At 43.9% G+C, this 21,296-nt stretch overlaps 1 protein-coding gene across 1 annotated transcript in view; it reads right to left on the bottom strand.

Annotated features, from left to right (window-relative positions):
• Positions 1-4,775: 4,775 nt before the first annotated feature.
• LOC128213601 (FRAS1-related extracellular matrix protein 1-like) overlaps positions 4,776-21,296 on the bottom strand; it is a 63,967-nt gene continuing 47,446 nt past the window's right edge. Inside the window, exons 3-13 of the mRNA XM_052919500.1 lie at positions 13,814-16,041; positions 13,290-13,547; positions 9,709-12,051; positions 8,464-8,666; positions 8,055-8,204; positions 7,739-7,848; positions 7,349-7,451; positions 6,993-7,189; positions 6,583-6,730; positions 6,101-6,271; positions 4,776-5,848 (exon numbers count right to left, since the gene is read on the bottom strand). Coding sequence (XP_052775460.1) covers positions 5,496-5,848; positions 6,101-6,271; positions 6,583-6,730; positions 6,993-7,189; positions 7,349-7,451; positions 7,739-7,848; positions 8,055-8,204; positions 8,464-8,666; positions 9,709-12,051; positions 13,290-13,547; positions 13,814-16,041 — 6,264 coding nt within the window. The 3' untranslated portion in view covers positions 4,776-5,495. The remainder of the gene's footprint in view (positions 5,849-6,100; positions 6,272-6,582; positions 6,731-6,992; positions 7,190-7,348; positions 7,452-7,738; positions 7,849-8,054; positions 8,205-8,463; positions 8,667-9,708; positions 12,052-13,289; positions 13,548-13,813; positions 16,042-21,296) is intronic.

Genomic DNA, 21,296 nt, shown 5'->3' with positions numbered 1-21,296 from the left:
CAACACTGGTTTGATACACATAGAATACTCCTGCCAACACGGGTATGATACACATAGAATACTCCTTTCAATACTCTCATGATAAATATAGAACACTCCCGCCAACACTGGTTTGATACACACAGAATACTCCCGCCAACACTGGTATGATACACATAGAATACTCCCGCCAACACTGGTATGATACACATAGAACACTCTCGCCAACAGTGGTATGATACATATAGAACACTCCCGACAACACTGGTATGATACACATAGAACACTCCAAACAACACTGGTATGATACACATAGAACACTCCCGCCAACACTGGTATGATACACATAGAACACTCCCGCCAACACTGATATGATACACATAGAACACTCCCGCCTACACTCGTATAATACACATAGAACACTCCTGTCAACACTGGTATGATACAAATAGAACACTCCCGCCAACACTGGTATGATACACATAGAACACTCTCACCAACACTGGTATGATACACATACAACACTCCCGCCAACACTAGTATGATACACATAGAACACTCCTGCCAACACTGGTATGATACAAATAGAACACTCCTGCCAACAATGGTATAATACACATAGAACACTCCCGCCAACAATGGTATGGTACACATAGAACACTCTTGCCAACACTGGTATGATACACATATAACACTCCCGCCAACACTGGGATGATACATATGGAACACTCCCACCAACACTGGTATGATACACAGAGAACATCCCCGCCAACACTGCGCTATGATAAACATATAATACCCCTGCCAACACTGGTATGATATACATAGAATACTCCTATCAACACTGGTATGATACACATACAACACTCCCGCCTACACTCGTATAATACACATAAAACATTCCTGCCTACACTCGTATAATACACATAGAACACTCCTGACTACACTCATGTAATACACATAGAACACTCCCGCCAACCCTGGTATGATACAAATAGAACACTCCCGCCAACACTGGTATGATACACATAGAACACTCCCGCCAACACTGGTATGATACACATAGAACACTCCTGCCTACACTGGTATAATACACATAGAACACTCCTGCCAACACTGGTATGATACACATAGAACACTCCTGCCAACACTGGTATAATACACATAGAACACTCCTGCCTACACTCGTATAATACACATAGAACACTCCTGACTACACTCATGTAATACACATAGAACACTCCCGCCAACCCTGGTATGATACAAATAGAACACTCCCGCCAACACTGGTATGATACACATAGAACACTCCTGCCAACACTGGTATGATACAGATAGAACACTCCTGCCTACACTCGTATAATACACATAGAACACTCACGCCTACACTCGTATAATGCACATAGAACACTCCCGCCAACACTGGTATGATACACATAGAACACTCCCACCAAAACTGGTATGATACACATACAACACTCTCGCCAACACTGGTATGATACACATACAACACTCCCGCCAACACTGGTATGATACACATACAACACTCCCGCCAACACTGGTATGATACACATACAACACTCCCAACCACACTCGTATGGTACATATAGAACATTCCTACCTTCATTCCCTACGCTGGATACTCTCGCCTACACTGGTATGATACATATAGAACAATCCCGCCTACACTCGTATGATACACATACAACACTCCCTCCTACACTCGTATGATACACGTAAAACACTCCCGCCTTCACTCGTATGATAAACATAGAACACTCCCGCCTACACTCGTTTGATTCACGTAGAACACTTCCACCTACTTTCGAATGATACATATAGAGCACTCCCGCCTACACTCGAATGATTCACGTCAAGCACTCCATCCTACATTCGTTTGATACTCGTAGAACACTCCCGCCAACACTCGTATGATACACGTAGAACACTCCCGCCTACACTCGTATGATACACGCATATCACTCCGTCTACAGTCGTATGATACACGTAGAACACTCCCGCCTAAACTCGTATGATACACGTAGAACACTCCATCCTACACTCGTATGATACACGTAGAACACTTTCACCAACACTCGTATGATACACATGGAACACTCCCACCACCACTGGTATGATACACATAGAACACTTCCACCAACACTGGTATGATACACATAGAACACTCCCACCTACACTCGTATGGTACATGTAGAACATTCCCACCTTCATTCGCCTACATTGGTTTGATACACATAGAATACTACCGCCTACACTTTTATAATACAGATAGAACGCTTCTTCCTACACCGGTTTGATGCACATAGAACACTCCCGCCAACACTCGTATGATTCACGTAGAACACACCCTTCTACATTTGTTTGATACAGGTAGAACACTTCTCATACACTTGTTTTATACACGAAAAACAGTCACAACTTAACTTGTATCACACAAGTAAAATGATCGCGCCTTTCGTTATATGATACAGGAAGAAAACTCCCGCCTTACCTCTTATGGTACACTTTCCACACACAAACGTATAATACACGTAGAACACTCTCGCCTACACTCGTATAATACACGTAGAACACTCCCACCTACACTCGTATAATACTCGCATAACTCTCCCGCCTACACTCGTATGAAACACGCATAACACTCCCGCCTACACTCGTATGATACACGCATAACACTCCCGCCTACACTCGTATGATACACGCATAACACTCCCGCCTACACTCGTATGATACACGCATAACACTCCCGCCTACACTCGTATGATAAACGCATAACACTCCCGCCTACACTCGTATGATACACGCATAACACTCCCGCCTACACTCGTATGATACACGCATAACACTCCCGCCTACACTCGTATAATACACGCATAACACTCCCGCCTACACTCGTATGATACACGTATAACACTCCCGCCTACACTCGTATGATACACGCATAACACTCCCACCTACACTCGTATGATACACGCATAACACTCCCACCTACACTCGTATGATACACGCATAACACTCCCGCCTACACTCGTATGATACACGCATAACACTCCCGCCTACACTCGTTTGATACACGCATAACACTCCCGCCTAAACTCGTATGATACACGCATAACACTCCCGCCTACACTCGTATGATACACGCATAACACTCCCGCCTACACTCGTATGATACACGCATAACACTCCGCCTACACTCGTATGATACACGCATAACACTCCCGCCTACACTCGTATGATACACGCATAACACTCCCGCCTACACTCTCCCGCCTACACTGGTACGATACACGCATGACACTCCCGTCTACACTCGTATGATATACGCATGACACTCCCGTCTACACTCGTATGATACACGCATGACACTCCCGTCTACACTCGTATGATACACGCATAACACTCCCGCCTACACTCGTATGATACACGCATAACACTCCCGCCTACACTCGTATGATACACGCATAATACCTCCACCTACACTCGTATGATACACGCATAATACCTCCACCTACACTCGTATGATACACGCATAACACTCCGCCTACACTCGTATGATACACGCATAACACTCCCGCCTACACTCGTATGATACACGCATAACACTCCCGCCTACACTCGTATGATACACGCATAACACTCCCGTCTACACTCGTATGATACACGCATAACACTCCGCCTACACTCGTATGATACACGCATAACACTCCGCCTTCACTCGTATGATACACGCATAACACTCCCGTCTACACTCGTATGATACACGCATAACACTCCCGTCTACACTCGTATGATACACGCATAACACTCCCGCCTACACTCGTATGATACACGCATGACACTCCCGCCTACACTCGTATGATACACGCATGACACTCCCGCCTACACTCGTATGATACACGCATAACACTCCCGCCTACACTCGTATGATACACGCATAACACTCCCGCCTACACTCGTATGATACACGCATAACACTCCCGCCTACACTCGTTTGATACACGCATAACACTCCCGCCTACACTCGTATGATACACGCATAACACTCCCGCCTACACTCGTTTGATACACGCATAACACTCCCGCCTACACTCGTTTGATACACGCATAACACTCCCGCCTACACTCGTATGATACACGCATAACACTCCCGCCTACACTCGTATGATACACGCATAACACTCCCGCCTACACTCGTATGATACACGCATAACACTCCCGTCTACACTCGTATGATACACGTAAACACTCCCGCCTACACTCCTTTTGAAAACTGTAAACTCGCATTAAAAACAAATTATACAAATTATTTTTAGTAACATGGTCACAGAAATAACACTCTTGATTGTCCTACACTATTGTTTGGTGACCATTAGTATATTCATTTTGGTTTAGTAACATTCGAATCCCAAACTGTCAAGGGACAGTGTGTACGGGTAATGAAAAAGACTCATTTTTATATTATATATCGCACGGAAGCGTGTGTCCTCTAGCTTGTTAAAATGTTTGTTTTTCTCAATGATATTATTATTATAGTTTATGTAACGTAGATCTGTGTCAAATGTCGGTTTCAAATTACTTTGTGTGGTCAAACTGATGTTTGCTGAGATGTGATTGAATACCAGCATTTCCATTTATATGTGTTTATAATAGACACATCAATTTGCCACATGACATCGGACAATTATCCGGGGCAACATCTCGTTGTCGTTGTAAACAAATTATTAGTTCATGCATGAACACATCTCTGTTCATTTTAGCGAAAAAACAACGACTTGACGAAATAAAGTTTTATTTTTACAAGTTATAAGACGATATCTAAACATTTACAATACAACACATTCGAAATCACATTATAGAAACTGGAGTACAAATTGTTCTACTTTGAAGTTGACAAACAAGTTATGAAAACGTTCTGTAAAAGACGTTTAGATAATAAAGATCAATTACAATTAATAAAGGAATATTGCGACCAGTATTATTATGCCAGGAGATACAATAAAACTGTTTAATCTAATTTCATATTCTTTAAACTGAAGTCCACACATACAATTTGACCACATGATATGAACACCTTTTAAAATATTTATTCTGTTACAAGTATATTTACACCATAACTGTCAATCAGATCACTGCTGTACAATTATAACAAATCTCTGGATTCCAATTGTCACCTCTGTCTACAAGACACTCTTTGTCTGCCATTCTTGACAAAAGCCAGCACAAAACAAACACAACTGGTGTCACACTTTGCTGCGGATTAAAACATCCGAGTTAATAAAGTCACACAGCTACACACAGTGTATGACACCATTTTGTTTAAAGAAACTCCAACATCTCATCTCATCAAGCCTTCATAATTATTTCAACTATCGTTTCACCGCTAAATATGTCACACTGTTTTAATTTCCATACACATTTAACAGTCCAGCGGGCATTGTTTTATCAAACATCTGATGCAAGGAACCCATCCCAGAATTCCTCTACGGCACTATCTATCTCTGAAAAAAGAATCCTTTCTCTTTTTTTGAATATCTGGCGTCACTCTGTCTTTCCTTAGACCTATTTCTTTTCTTTTTACTGTTTTTGGATCGCCCGCCGCTGGAGACATCTCTCTTCGGCGGCGCCCTGCTGGGGTCATTCGCCCCGATGTCCAGTTCACAGATGAGCCGCGCTTTCCGGCCACCGCACGGCTTGTTTCTCATCTTCCGTTTCTTGTCCACGATCACGCAGTTTTTCTTGTGGACTGCGCGCTTCACTCGTGGTACGCCGCCCTTCCAGTTAAAGTAGGTCGGGGATTCCCCGTTAGTGTACCGCCACGTGCCGGTTTGGTCGACGTCATTCAGACCTGCAAACACACAGATAATGAAAATAATGAAACTCCAAACTGATTAAATGCATTATACTCAACACGATTTGGATAAATAAGACTGGAAAATGTAAATCGTGTACACGAATATAAGGGGCGTCGATGATGTTTAAAAATGCAAAATTGATTACACTATGCCAAAAGTTTTAAAAGAAAGAAGAATTATTTTATTTGAGACTACTGAAAGGATTTGAAGCAAAATTGTCGTATGAATTACAAATACACGTGTACCTATCCAGTAAGCCTTCTTGCCGCCGAGCTCGCCGAGCCATTCGATGTGTTCATCCCCGCGGACGGTTGCAAGATGCGCGCCGTATGACATCTGGCACAGCATCTCCGCCACCTCCCACGTCAGCCGCTCGTTTATGAACTTAAAACATCGGCTCTCATACTTGGACCAGCCTGTAAAGAGAGCATCATTGGTGAGGGAGTCGGAAGCAATACAAATGTGGTAGATTTTCATCGAGGCGCAGGATTTTGTTTTAGCCCAAGACTGACATCATGCATGAATTGTGCAGAAAGAAAATATAATTAATATTGTGCTTATGGGTAGATTGTTTCCGTATATGTTTCAATCGTTACCTATGCACTGCGTTCATCGACCGAACGATTTTATACTTATTTTAAAATATGCAACATCTTTGAACTCGCGGAAAGCGAAGAACAAGTGGTATAATGCTGTCAAAGTTTCCAGTCCGACACTATCGCCTTACCCTGCTGGCATTCCCTGGTTTCCGGCTGCTGATCCTTGGAATCCTGTCTCCAGGCGATCCACGCGGCTCCGTTACACTTGTACATCTGTTGGGAGGTCGGGGAGAAGTACAGCAGACCCTCCGTAGTCAGCGTGCACTCCTGTGGAGCCTACAAGGGGACAGAACAAAAGTTGGTAGCTTTATTCAATTTAAAAAATGTATTTTGGACACTGCTCTCATATAAATGATATCTTATTGAAACTGAGGAATACAATTATATTTAAAATGATCTAATTTTTAGAAGTCGTTTGATGAAAATGATTTTTGATATATGATTTTGCAGCTATAACTGTAATGATAATAATCCAATATGCGTATCTTTTCACAAGTTTACTTGTCAAGATTCTTGAAAAGCGTCTGCCCATACTTACATTAATATCTACGGGTGGCTCGGGAGCCATCTCTTCTTCCTGTGCAGGAGCTGCCTCCGTGGGTCGTGGCTTCTTGCCACCTTTCCGGCCACCCTTTCGCTTTTTACGTCGCTTCTTCCTCTCCTTCTTGCTCTTACGTTCTTTACGTCGACGTTCTCGACGTTCATCATTTGTCAAGTCTGATACTGTATTCCCAGCTGGAAGAAACACCACAGTAGTATTAATTGATATTCAAAGATATACCTCGCTGAGAACTTGCAATTGAGCGTTATTATACGAAAAAGTTTCTTATGTGTATCTTTATTTCTTATAGTTTCATAAAAACTTAAAATCTAAAAGAGCATATGTACACCCACCTTTTTCCGGGTATTGGTCGACGACGGCGGTGCCAGCCGGGTCCATGAGGGCGTTCTCGTGGTGGTGCCGCTGGTTCCCGAGTCTCGACGAGCTCGACCCCGGCTGCACGTAAATACAGAACAGACAGTGGTTATATGTACGAGCACTTTGCCGTTTCCATTGATACTTTGCCAAGTACCGCATTGGTTCCACAAACGCTTTATTTTCTCATACCAGTGACAAAAGCATGGATTTTTTCTAGACTTTTATAATAGTTGAAATTTTTTTTATATAAGACTTGAAATTCCTCCATTTGTTATAATTTCAAGCAGTGACAGTGTGGTGTGTGTTAAGCGTGTTGTTGCTTTGTATTGTATGTGCTGTGGATGTGTGCGTGTGTGTGTACTCACAGAGAGGACGGTTTCCGTTTCTGGTTCCCGCGCGTTCCCGGGCAGGTATAGCTCATCTGGTACGGCCAGCTGGTGCTTGCTGATCATTCCCAGGTATTGCGGGCACTCGCCTGGAAGCAAATGGTCGAGTTTCAGTGCATGAGTAACCGTGGTAATATTGTACTGGTGCTAGTATGATACATTTTTATCATAAGGCCAAATTATGTAACTTGTTAAAGTAGTATAAAATTGAACCACTGTTTATGACGTCCTCTGTGACATTTTACTCGAGACAATGATTCGCTCAATTGTAAAATCGAAACAAACAAGCACTTACCGTTGTTTGCATTGATGAGGCGGACACGTGTCTTTGTGCGCTTGCCGAGGATGGCGTTCACGGGTGTTTGGATATAGACGACGAAGCTCTCTGTTCCCTCCGTGATACCGTCTTCTATCACCCTCACGTCCCAAGACACACTCGAAACGCCTGAAACGAGAGGTGGGGATGCTACCTTTAAAGGATTAAATCTCTTGCCCTAAACCTACAAAAATACGTTTGCATTTGCAGGTGCAGTAGCGTAATGGATATAATGCATCGCAATAATTTGCTGCAGATTGTATATTTCCTTCGACCATGGCCACATGTGTTTAGCTTTGGCCTGAATTATATGTAATGCATTGTTCTTCACATATAAAACTACGTTAAGGTTTTCCAATGTTTAACTTTTGAACGCAATGATTCGAACCTGATTCGAACTGGACTTGTCCGGACGAGGTGGTATGATAATCCTCATTCCTGCGCGTGCTGCGGTCCTGCACCTCGATGCTCACGTAGGCAGGTGAACTGACGTCACCAGTCCTAACGAGTGTCACCGGAAGTGTACCGATGTTCTCGCAGACGACCAGACTCGTTCGCTCCAGTTCCACGAACGACCAGTGGAACTCCATCCTGCAGACAGGTAAGTATTTATTACATTGGTTGTAGTGAACACGTATTCTAATAACGTCATACAAAATATACAGCATTTAACACGGCTGCTTTTTTCGAATTCTTGTTTGCTGATTTTTGCTGATTAATTGAATGGGAGGTGTCGGTCTGGGTCTCGTCAGGGTTCGTTTGTTTCGCCAAGGGGTTCGACCATTATTCCTACTTCCTTCAAACCATCAAGTGAGTTACTTCCCTTACCTTGTACAATCAAGTCGTGTGTGCCCTTATACGACATGTTTTGTACAATATGTGTGTAATCCAGGTTTAATGTGCCGGCACCTGGCCGTTCTTGTGAATGTCATAAAGCGCCCTGCATGGCAAGAATTACGATGTTATTCCCTACTCCATATGTAATTTAACGACTTAGCAAACAATTGATAGACCCAAACACATTATGTTTATAGACGTGAAGTATTTGATGAATGTGTGTTACATTAACAATTACATACTGTGATTACCGTGATTTGCATGTCTGATTCAGTGCTGACCTCTGTTTTACGGATATGACTCAATTTTGTAGAATATTAATTACGATTTCAGCGAAAACTTTTCAAATCGATAATGCCTATATTTTTATAATTTAATAGCCAAACACATTCAATTCATAACGAACATGTTTCATTTCCTACTAAATCACCACAAAGCTAGTTTTAAAGCGTAGTGGTATGCACCTTTATGGCTGTGTCCAAGCCCAGATTCAAACATGTGCCAGCTACCATGTATAACCGCTCATCCCGCACACAAGAGTCAACTAATATAGAATAGGAACGTGATATACTAGTATAAATATGAGCCCCCGCCCTTAAACCCAAGAACTTAGGTTCGATTCTCGGCTGGTTAGCCTTTCTGAATCGTTGTGATATCTTATAATGAAAACAAGTCCTGGTTCCTAGCAAGGGAACGGGCTCCATTGACAGGAAGTTCACAATCAAGTCCGGAATAGACTTGTAAACATCGAACCATGTACGAGTATACAAGTACTAGTAATGATAAGCCCGGTTACCTTTGGTCCTCTAGTTTGTTTCCCCAAGCGTCTTGGATACGGAAGGTGAAGCTGTCGTTCGTTTCCCGGTCCGCTGTGTCGATGATGAACTGCAGTGTATCCTCATCCAGATCTCTCTGCGTGAACCGGTCCCGCACGTACCGCTTCGCCTGTGTGTTCTCTAGGTGGCCATGCCTCGGCCGCGCCTCCAAAATGTACACCAGGTTCGTATTCATGGTGTCAGAGTCGACCGCCTTCAGTACGTGGTTGTTGACACGAAACCCGTACCGCCCGTCCTCAAACAGCTCCAGGGAGTCGGGCTGCTCCAGGGTGACCAGCTTTGGAACGTCGTTCACGAGCGGTTTAATGTAGATGCTACAGATCACTGGCTTGTCCTGGAGAGTCCCGTTGATCAGAAAGCCATCGTGTTTGCCATCACTCAGAGTGAACATGAAGTTATCGAGACCGGTGTGAGTGCCGTCACTCTCGTACGTGATCATTCCGCGGTCGATGGCGTTCTGCGTGAACAAACCGGTAATGTGGACCCCGATGTTGTACAGACGCCCATACGTGGGCTGCTTAACAATATGGAAGGTAACGTTGCTGCTGTCTGTGTCCGGGTCGTCCACCCGCAGGTTTGCGGCCGTGATGGGGATTTCCTCGCCCTCCAACACTTCTACCAGCTCTTTTACCGCCAACGATGGTAGAGCAATGTCAACGGGAGTAATCGCGAACCGGAACTCAGTGTCCTTGTTGTCGCCATGTCCGTTGGCTACAGTGAACGTGAACGAGTCTTCGGTGAAGTCGACCTTTGTCAAGTGATTATAGACCACATTGTTTGAGAGTAGATCCTGCTGGGTGAAACTGTTGATAGGTATTAACGGGGAGTCCAAATATTCTATCTGGCCTAAGTGGGGTGGTCGGATAATCGCAAACACAATCTCACCCGGCCTTGAACTTCCGTCCTCAGCACTTAGCTTGTCTGTTGTTATAGCAACACGCTCTCCTTCTCTCAAAGACATTTCAACATTAGTCAATGTTATTGTTGCACGTTTGGAATTCATAATTCTAATTTGGAATGTTTCTACTTGGCGTTTATTAATTCCATCTGATAAAGCGAACAGGAAAGTGTCGTAGTCGGAGGTCCCAATGCTTGCCGTATGCAAATACCGTACTAGATTGTGATTAATATCCCCCTGCGTGAAATTTTGTCCGACCCAAATATCCCGGCAGTTACTTGAAATCATAGGCTCGTTTGGAATAGAGCATGTCTGGAGGACGCCCTTCTTGGGTAGTGTGAGGACAATGTAGTACACCTGGTCGTCGGAGTTGTCAAGATCTACGGCCTGCAGAACAGAGCTGGACAGCGTTACTAGTTCGCCGTAGTCCATCTGTATCCCCAAATTCTTCAATAGCTCCGGGCGCTCGTCGTTTCTGGGTAATATCGTGATATTACACACTCTCTTCACCTCGTGTTTACCATCGGATGCAGTGATTGCGAACTTGTCCATGAAATTTTCTGAATCGTCGTGCCTGTACTTGAGCTGCATACCATTGTGCAGCTCCTTGGCGGTGAACTCGGTCACAGTGGCTTCCACGTCGCCGTTAGGAGTGCGTCTGAGGACGACGATGTCCCCGTATTCCGGGGGCTGTGATATATACAGGCGGACCTCCTCACGCGGCATGTCCATATCCATAGCGTCCAGCATCTCCTTGTCGATCACCTTACTTCCGCCTTCCTCAACCCGGAAATCGTTCAGCATTACAACCGGCTCCTCGTCATTAATAGGTGTAATTCTTATGTTGGCTGTTTGTGTCAAAGAGTTAGATTTTCCATCTGTGGCATAGAAATCAAAGAAATCTCGTGTAGGTTCCATCCCTTTGTGTGAAGCCTGGACGTAGACGATTTTGTTGTCGATGATGTCTTGAAGTTTGAATGACGTCACAGGGTTGCCAGTTTTACTTTTCTCTGAGCCAGGCTTTGTGCGGATGTTCTCTAGGTAGCCCCACTGCGGTTGTTTGGTGATGACGAACTGGACGGAAGTGGGGTCGGTGTCCGCGTCCTTGACCGTGATGTAGTCGGGCGAGAAGTAGAACTTACGTCCCTCTTCAACGTTAATTGGAAGGCCGGCGATGATGATTGGCGTCTGGTTGTCCACGGGCGTGATGGTGATGTTGAGACTGTACTGGATGGGCTCGGCGCCCGTCTTAAATGACAGGTCGGACAGTATGAATGTGATAGAGTCCCAAACGGGGGCGGGTCCGATCTCACCGCTTGTGTGGATGTAATGGACGTCACCACGCTGAACGTCCGCCTGCGTGAAACGTGTAGCCGGCTCGCCCCGCAGCTGCAAGATTCCGTACCTGTTAAATAAGGGAAACAGGAGGTGAACATGATACCACATCATCTTCAGAAAAAGCTATCCACGACAGCCGTGTTGTGCAACATAGTTTTTTTTTCATTTCATGATTACTAAAACGCATTGTTGAAACTAGCTATCACTTTTGCTAAAGACATGATGATTCGATGACGACGAAAAGTATACTCAGTTAAAAAATGTAATTAAACAATAAAATATGTTAATATGCACATGTCATTCTTGAGTACTAAATGCAGTAAATAACGCTAGTGTAAATTTAAGAGACGTATTACTTAAAGATGTCTACATTGGCAATGCGTCGGGAGTAGAAGGATTTTATACCTTCTTTTGTGTTTATGATTTACAGCAGCCACCCCGGAGTAATTTGAAACTCATAAAGTTACAAAATGTACAAACTAGAATATAATTATCATATCAACTTGTAATACATTAACTCCACAATGTAACAAGCACTATCTAAAACTAGATTATGTAAATGATGCATTTGAGACTGTGGAAGATATGATAAAGAGATTGGCACACACAACTGACGGCTTCCAATGTCGAAACGTTCGAGTGTGAGAATCGTTTTCCCTTAAACCCCAACAATATCAATACCCAAAATAGTTTCACATAAATTAAAACTTTAGCGATGATAGCATGACTTTGATATAATATTGTATTATTGCTCTGCATTTTGATGTTTTAACCTATACCTGTTTTATGACAGCCCATATATTGCCTTTATACAATTACGATTCTGTTTTCAAGAAAGGAATAAGCAATTCTTTTTTCCATGAAAGCGGGTAGGCAATTCTTATTTCCTTGAAAGTGGCTAATCAATTTCCTTATTTCCATGAAAGTGGGTAAGCAATTTCCTTATTTCCATGAAAGTGGGTAAGCAATTCTTATATTCATGAAAGTGGCTAAGCAATCTCCTTATTTCCATGAAAGTGGGTAAGCAATTTCCTTATTTCCATGAAAGTGGCTAAGCAATTTCCTTATTTCCATGAAAGTGGCTAAGTACGCAATTCTTATTTTCATTAAAGTGGGTAAGCGATTCTTATTTCCATTAAAGTAGGTAATCAATTCTTATTTCCATGAAAGCGGGTAGGCAATCCTTATTTCCATAAAAGTGGGTAAGCAATAATTTTGCTGTCGGTAAGCAGTTAGTTAATAGTGTAATATTATTTTAAAAATTGCGTGTTTTAGTTTTTCTCGTGCATTACATACACCTCTTACTTCGGTTGTTTGACGAGAAGGAAGACAAGGGCCGCCTCCTCCGTGTGTCCATCCGTAGCTGCCAAGACGGTAGGTAGAATCACCGCCTCGCTCCCCTCAGACACGATCAAATGCGGCTTCAGGTTATCCCGAACACGCGGTATGACGTCATCCACTGGTACGACTTCGATGTTGAATACCTTCGACACGCGGTTGTCGACGTCGGAGACGGAGAGCGTGAATGTGTCGCTCGTCACCTCAGATCCGTCGTGGATGTACCTACAACAATGGGACTGGGACCTAGGGAATGCTTGTAAATCCTTTCATGTGCGAGGACTAGCCGAGGATTACTTGATTATTCAGGATTTTATACGTATTTTGACTATTTCCGTAAGCAAGGTTTGCTATTTCTTTCAGTATAAAACGTATTCCTTACTTATTGTGACATACAAAGAAATTAAGACAAGCTTCTAGTTTATTTCAAGTTGTTAAACCTTTCTATGCATGTATATGTTTATAACCGTCACTAAAATTAATGTACAAACCTTAGATCTTTCCTTCGGAGGTCGAGCATGTTGAAGGTAGCCTCCGCCTCCAGGTTCACGCCACCCTTCTGAAGCCGGCCGTGATCAGGAACTTGCTCCACCGTGAACGTAAGGTCCGCCTCGTGTGTGTCCGCGTCAGCCGCCGAGATGTGGTCCGTTGACATCCCCAGGATACCACCCTCCTCTACGAGCAACCGTGACGTCACGAACACGGGTGGCTTGTCGTTGACGGGCTGCACGTCAATGTCGAACTGCTGTCCGAGCACCTTGTTACCGCTCGAGTCCTGCACCGTGTACATGAAGCGCACGAGGCGCGGCTCCGATCCGATGTCTTTCATTGGAGGCATGTAACCGATCTTCAGGTGATTAATGTCCTCCTGTTTGAACGTGTCGACAGACGGAATGCTAGCATGCTTGTTAACCATTGTCAAGTTATGCATTGCAATAATTCTACCGGCGTCATTTCGCGTAGAGCTTTGGCCTCTGTAGACAAAGTACGGAGGTGTTGTTATGATGTATGTCAGTTTGTCAGAGTTGGTTTCCGTGTCTGTGTACTCTAGCTCGGTTTTTGTGATGAGCGCTATGTCGGTCTCGGAGACCCGCATCAGTCTCGTTGCGGCAGGCGAAAGTTGCGGGGGATTCTCGTTCACCGGGTTGATGGCGATGTAGAAAGTCTCTGTACCCGACTCATTCGGTGGATCCTGCTGATCACGCAATGTGAACCTGAACTCATCGTGGAAGTTTTCACGTCCGAAATGTCGATAATAGATCTGTCCTTTTACCAGTTCCCGCTGGCTAAACCTGTTAATACGAGTACCGGAGTCCGCCTGCCTAGCTTTACGAATGATTTCCCCGGCGTCCGTTGGTTGTACAATGACGTAAACGATGCTTGAATCTACAGAATCAGCGTCGGTTGCCAGCAGCATGGCCGTGTCGAAACGCTGCGTTTGCCCCTCATTAATTTCCATTCCTAAGTTTCGAATTACGACTGGTGGACTGTCGTCTTTTGGAATAATTTTAATAGGAAACTTCGCCATTATGTTATTTTTACCGTCACTTATCTTAAGGTCGATCCTGTCCGTCTTCGACTCGCTGTCGTCGTGGACGTACGTCAGGCTGTCGCTGTTGATATCGGCGATGGTAAAGTAGAGCGCCAGGCGGTCATCTCGCAGCAGCCGTCCGTGCTCCAGCCCGCCGACCACGTACAATCGCACGTCCTCGGGCCTGCCGTCGGTTATCTGGAAATTGCTATTGCTGATCTCCCGGGATTGGCCTTCCAGCAGCACCAACCCCGAGTTTATTGACACGTGAGGACCGTCTGTTGTTGCTGGGCGAACAGCGATGTGTAGAACTATTGGCATACTTTCGGCGAAATGGCTGTCAAACACTTTAAATTCAACTTCGTAAATACGCCGTTCAGAGACGGTGGAATTCGGTGGCTGATAGGCGATCTTATGGTTGTCTAGGTCATCTTGTATAAAGGATGTTATTTCCATGACGGGATCATCAAGGTGAACAAAGTATCCCTGGTCGGGGTCCGGCGGTTTGGTGATGTTATACACGAGTAGGTTGTCGGGGGTTTCATAATCCTCGGCGGAGATGACCCCGGGAATGATGGTGGTGAGGATGTACTGGTCCACCTCGTTCATATACGTGCTCATATAGGAAGAGCGCGGGGGAGAGTTCAGTAAGGCGTTCTTGATGTATATAGGTAAATAATAACTTTCTTTAATAAGTTCGTCACTTAATTGGGGATCGAATAATTCAATGTTTAACACTAGATAATCTACATCAGGGGTCGGTTTTTGTAAATGTTCGTATCTGAGTTCCATATACATGAATTCCTGGCACGTGGTTTGTACCGCCTCCACGGCCGTTCTCTGATCGCCCATGATAATTCGGCCCACAAGCGGCCAGTTGGTCTCTAATTTGTTAAAACTGACCATACACGAAATATTTGGAGATCTGCTGTGGTTAAAAAATAAAACGGAAGTGTCAATTGTGTTGGAAATACCGTTGAATTCTGGGACAATTACGTGGCGCAGACCACGTGTCACGACAATGTCATTTGTAGCGTTGTTTATTTTAATGTTCAGGTAGAATGTTTCGGACACTGTTTTCCGGCTGGTGAAGCGGTAGACTCGGAGTTGGACTCGGTCCTCGGCCAGGAACGGGGAACCAGAGTGAGAAAAGTGGACCGTGTTCGCCTGGTAGTCACAGTCGAATATCTGAAAATACAAAACACATTACGGTAAGCATTGGTCAGCAATGCAATTTAATCTTCAATATTGTTTATGCATATTCAACTTAAGCAATGCTAAAAATAAGTAAAATGGTTTTATATTGTAACAATGATGTGCATTATTGGTATTACCATTGATTAGCGTCAGACCAAACATGTATGCACGAATTAATGGAAAAAGTACTTTACTGACAGTCGCGGAACATTAAAAGTACTCATCATAAAATACCGTGACATAGATGGGTACAATTTTACTTCAGTAAAAGAACGTCTGTTTGGTGGATTCAGGACAGGCCATGAACGGCTGTCACAACAAATAGCTTTACTACTTGAAAAATAACATTTGTTCATAAAACTGTTTGCAAACTTTATAAATTGTAATTTCCCATACCCGCGGAACGTTTAAGTGCGCCATTAAAATTGTCTTTTTACTTCTAATTGATAGTTTATTGCTTCGTGTTGACTTTTTAAATCGCAAAACTTCTTTTAAACGTGGTTTCTCAACAATTTACAATGTCGAATAATGAGAGCATTCAATAAATTTATAGCTCACCCAAATGTGAAAACGGGCGACCCAGGTGTTCAAATATGGAACCTTATCTACACATTGGGTAATCGATACTTTAAATACAGATGACAAAACTGTTTTGGGGCGACGGTTTTGAAAGAGAATGGGTCATATAAATATGTTGATGGTTTAATTTAACAATGAAAGACATATCACAGCAATTTCAAATCATTGTGTGTATATACAAATGTATATATTATTTGTTTTCTGTTCTATTATATGACATAGTAAGGTTTTACTGAAACCATTAAATTTATCTCTTTTTACAAAACAAGCCCATCTGTCCATTCATCCATTGTAGGGACCACAAGTCCTTACCAAAATCTGCTTTATCCGATACAGCATATACAACAAGTTTTTTTATTGCTAATTTCAGAATGCTAGCCATTTTAAGAGTACTTCCAAAAAGCTCGGCAACTCGAGTGTTATTAAAAAGGGGAGGTTAAGGGTACAATAAACAGGACAATAAATGCCTCTGTTAGTTAAAGTCGCGGCCTTTGCGATTACACTAAAGCCAAAACATGTCAAACATTCACTACATCAAAAGACCAAAACGGTAAATTTTCAAGTAATGTAAGATATTTTGTTTAAACGAAAAACAGTGACTGTTTGAGTCTTTACGTCTGTCAAGGTTTTTGACATGCCAAGCTGTCATGAAAAACCAAAGTTGAAAGTTTGTCTTTTGAAATGTTCTTCAGAAGTTCTGACTGATAAAATGTATACAAAATGTTGAAAAATGCGCATACCATGCATATTCTAATGAATTTAATTGCATTGTAGATTAAATGCTGCCTGGGAAATTTTGTATTTGATGTTTTCAGAATCATTAAATATCACATAACTATATGAAATAAAGTGTTAACCTTAATTTATGTCGCTATAAATAGTATTATGGAAATCAAAGAATGCAGCAAGAAACACCAGGAAAGGGAGTGCCAGTGTCACCCTCTCGTTTTCCATGAGTCCAAGTGTTCACCCTCCCCTTTCCAGGAGTGCGAGTGTTCACCCTCCACTTTCGAGGAGTGCCAGTGTTCACTCTCCCCTTTTCCATGAGTTTCAGTGTTCTACTCTCAGTTGTCAACCTCCACTTTCCATGAGTGCCAGTGTTCACTCTCCACTTTCCATGAGTACCAGTGTTCACTCTCCCCTTTCCATGAGTACCAGTGTTCACTCTCCCCTTTCCATGAGTGCCAGTGTTCACTCTCCCCTTTCCATGAGTGCCAGTGTTCACTCTCCACTCTCCCCTTTCCATGAGTACCAGTGTTCACTCTCCCCTTTCCATGAGTGCCAGTGTTCACTCTCCCCTTTCCATGAGTGCCAGTGTTCACTCTCCCCTTGCCAGAAGTGCCAGTGTTCACTCTCCCCTTGCCAGAAGTGCCAGTGTTCACTCTCCCCTTGCCAGAAGTGCCAGTGTTCACTCTCCCCTTGCCAGAAGTGCCAGTGTTCACCCTCCCACTGGCACGCATGGAAAGGGGAGGGTTAACACTGGCATTCATAGAAATTGGAGGGTGCACACTGAAACTCATGGAAAGGGGAGGGTTAACACTGACACTCATGGAAACTGGAGGGTGAAGACTGACGCTCATAGAAATTGGAGGGTTAACACTGGCACTCATGGAAAGGGGGTGGTTAACACAGGCATTCATGGAAACTGGAGGGTGCACACTGAAACTCATGGAAAGGGGAGGGTTAACACTGGCACTCATGGAAAGGGGTGGGTTAACACAGGCACTCATGGAAACTGGAGGGTGAACACTGAAACTCATGGAAAGGGGAGGGTTAACACAGGCACTCATGGAAACTGGAGGGTGCACACTGAAACTCATGGAAAGGGGAGGGTTAACACAGGCACTCATGGAAACTGGAGGGTGCACACTGAAACTCATGGAAAGGGGAGGGCTAACACAGGCACTCATGGAAACTGGAGGGTGCACAGTGAAACTCATGAAAAGGGGAGGGTTAACACTGGCACTCATGGAAACTGGAGGGTGCACACTGAAACTCATGGAAAGGGGAGGGTTAACACAGGCACTCATGGAAACTGGAGGGTGCACACTGAAACTCATGGAAAGGGGAGGGTTAACACAGGCACTCATGGAAACTGGAGGGTGCACACTGAAACTCATGGAAAGGGGAGGGCTAACACAGGCACTCATGGAAACTGGAGGGTGCACAGTGAAACTCATGAAAAGGGGAGGGTTAACACTGGCACTCATGGAAACTGGAGGGTGAAGACTGACGCTCATAGAAATTGGAGGGTTAACACAGGCACTCATGGAAACTGGAGGGTGCACACTGAAACTCATGAAAAGGGGAGGGTTAACACAGGCACTCATGGAAACTGGAGGGTGCACACTGAAACTCATGAAAAGGGGAGGGTTAACACAGGCACTCATGGAAACTGGAGGGTGCACACTGAAACTCATGGAAAGGGGAGGGTTAACACAGGCACTCATGGAAACTGGAGGGTGCACAGTGAAACTCATGAAAAGGGGAGGGTTAACACTGGCACTCATGGAAATTGGAGGGTGAAGACTGACAATCATGGAAATTGGAGGATGAAGACTGACACTCATGGAAATTGGAGGGTGAAGACTGACACTCATGGAAATTGGAGGATGCACACTGAAACTCATGAAAAGGGGAGGGTTAACACTGACACTCATGGAAAGGGGTGGGTTAACACTGACACTCATGGAAACTGGAGGGTGAAGACTGACGCTCATAGAAATTGGAGGGTTAACACTGGCACTCATGGAAAGGGGGTGGTCAACACTGGCACTCATGGAAATTGGAGGGTGAAGACTGACACTCATGGAAATTGGAGGGTGCACACTGAAACTCATGGAAAGGGGAGGGTTAACACAGGCACTCATGGAAACTGGAGGGTGCACAGTGAAACTCATGAAAAGGGGAGGGTTAACACAGGCACTCATGGAAACTGGAGGGTGAAGACTGACGCTCATAGAAATTGGAGGGTTAACATTGGCACTCATGGAAAGGGGGTGGTCAACACTGGCACTCATGGAAATTGGAGGGTGAAGACTGACACTCATGGAAATTGGAGGGTTAACATTGGCACTCATGGAAAGGGGAGGGTTAACACTGGCACTCATGGAAAGGGGGTGGTTAACACTGGCATTCATGGAAAGGGGGTGGTTAACACTGACACTCATGGAAAGGGGGTGGTTAACACTTGCACTCATGGAAATTGGATGGTGAAGACTGACACTCATGGAAATTGGAGGGTTATCATTGGCACTCATGGAAAGGGGGTGGTTAACACTGGCACTCATGGAAAGGGGGTGGTTAACACTGGCACTCATGGAAAGGGGGTGGTTAACACTGGCACTCATGGAAAGGGGAGAGTGAACACTGGCACTCATGGAAAGGGGGTGGTTAACACTGACACTCATGGAAATTGGAGGGTTAACATTGGCACTCATGGAAAGGGGGTGGTTAACACTGACACTCATGGAAATTGGAGGGTTAACACTGACACTCATGGAAATTGGAGGGTTAACATTGGCACTCATGGAAAGGGGGTGGTTAACACTGGCACTCATGGAAATTGGAGGGTGAAGACTGACACTCATGGAAATCGGAGGATGCACACTGAAACTCATGGAGAGGGGAGGGTTAACACTGGCACTCATGGAAAGGGGAGAGCTTCAACTTGATGAACGATAATGCGTGTCGGTAAGTCTTGCCCTCGGCCCAGATATTATTGACTCGGCATAGGGAAACATTAATATTCGGGTCTGAAAAAATGTATTTTTGTCATCTTCAGGCTTCGAATATTTTCCTAATGTCTCAATTAACTGTTAATTGTTCATTTTGCGTGCACACATTACATAACGCAACCAACAATTTCTTTTAATGAGGACACTAATTAGTATATCATTTTTCCTAATCGTTTATCAAATACAGAATCCCCTTAACTGTACAGAGAATGACGTCTTCTAAAACTCACCATCAGAAGCATATCAATGATAACTCGGATAATGAGAAATGTAGTCGCCCGCCCGGCCAGATAAAAAGAGAGAGATTGTGCATTTCTCGGATGAGCTGACTAATCTTCAAAGCACCAAGGTCTAACAAAAGCACGTAGACAATGGTGCTCGAAATACGTGATATAATGACGTCCAAGATCCGGAAACACCTAGTGTCGCCAATCATTTATTCAGGTTTTGCATGTATTTTTCCGTTTGAATGTTGATTACCCTAGGTCACACGAGGCAGCTTCACTAAGCCTAAATGACAGTTTCACTCCAAAAGGAAAGCAATTACTGATTGATTTTGTAATTACACACATTTTAGCAACCATATCGGATTAATTTAAATCGAAAAGTTCGATCAAATTGCCATTGGCAGTGAGGGAGAAAATGGAAAAGATACTGGGTATTATTCCTGCCGACCTGTTCATTAGCTCGCTCAAATTGGCTCTCTCTTTCCCACTGAAGTTCGTCAATCAGTTAGATACGGTTTCCTTATTAGGAAATGGCAGATTGACTGTCTTAAACAGAAGGTTCCTTTACAGGCTTAGTAAGGCGTTGTTTAGAGTTTGGTAACAGTTTTCCTTATATGTTGGTCATTGATATCAGTTTGCAATGGAGTTAATGTTGTTTTATAAGTAACTGTTTTGTAGCATCTTGTCAACGGAAACGTTCCAA

This window comes from Mya arenaria, chromosome 13 (genome assembly GCF_026914265.1).
Source record: "Mya arenaria isolate MELC-2E11 chromosome 13, ASM2691426v1".
Lineage (NCBI taxonomy): Eukaryota > Metazoa > Mollusca > Bivalvia > Myida > Myidae > Mya > Mya arenaria.
The sequence above is the reverse complement of the archived record's forward strand: the minus strand, read 5'-3'. Positions and strand labels throughout refer to the sequence as shown.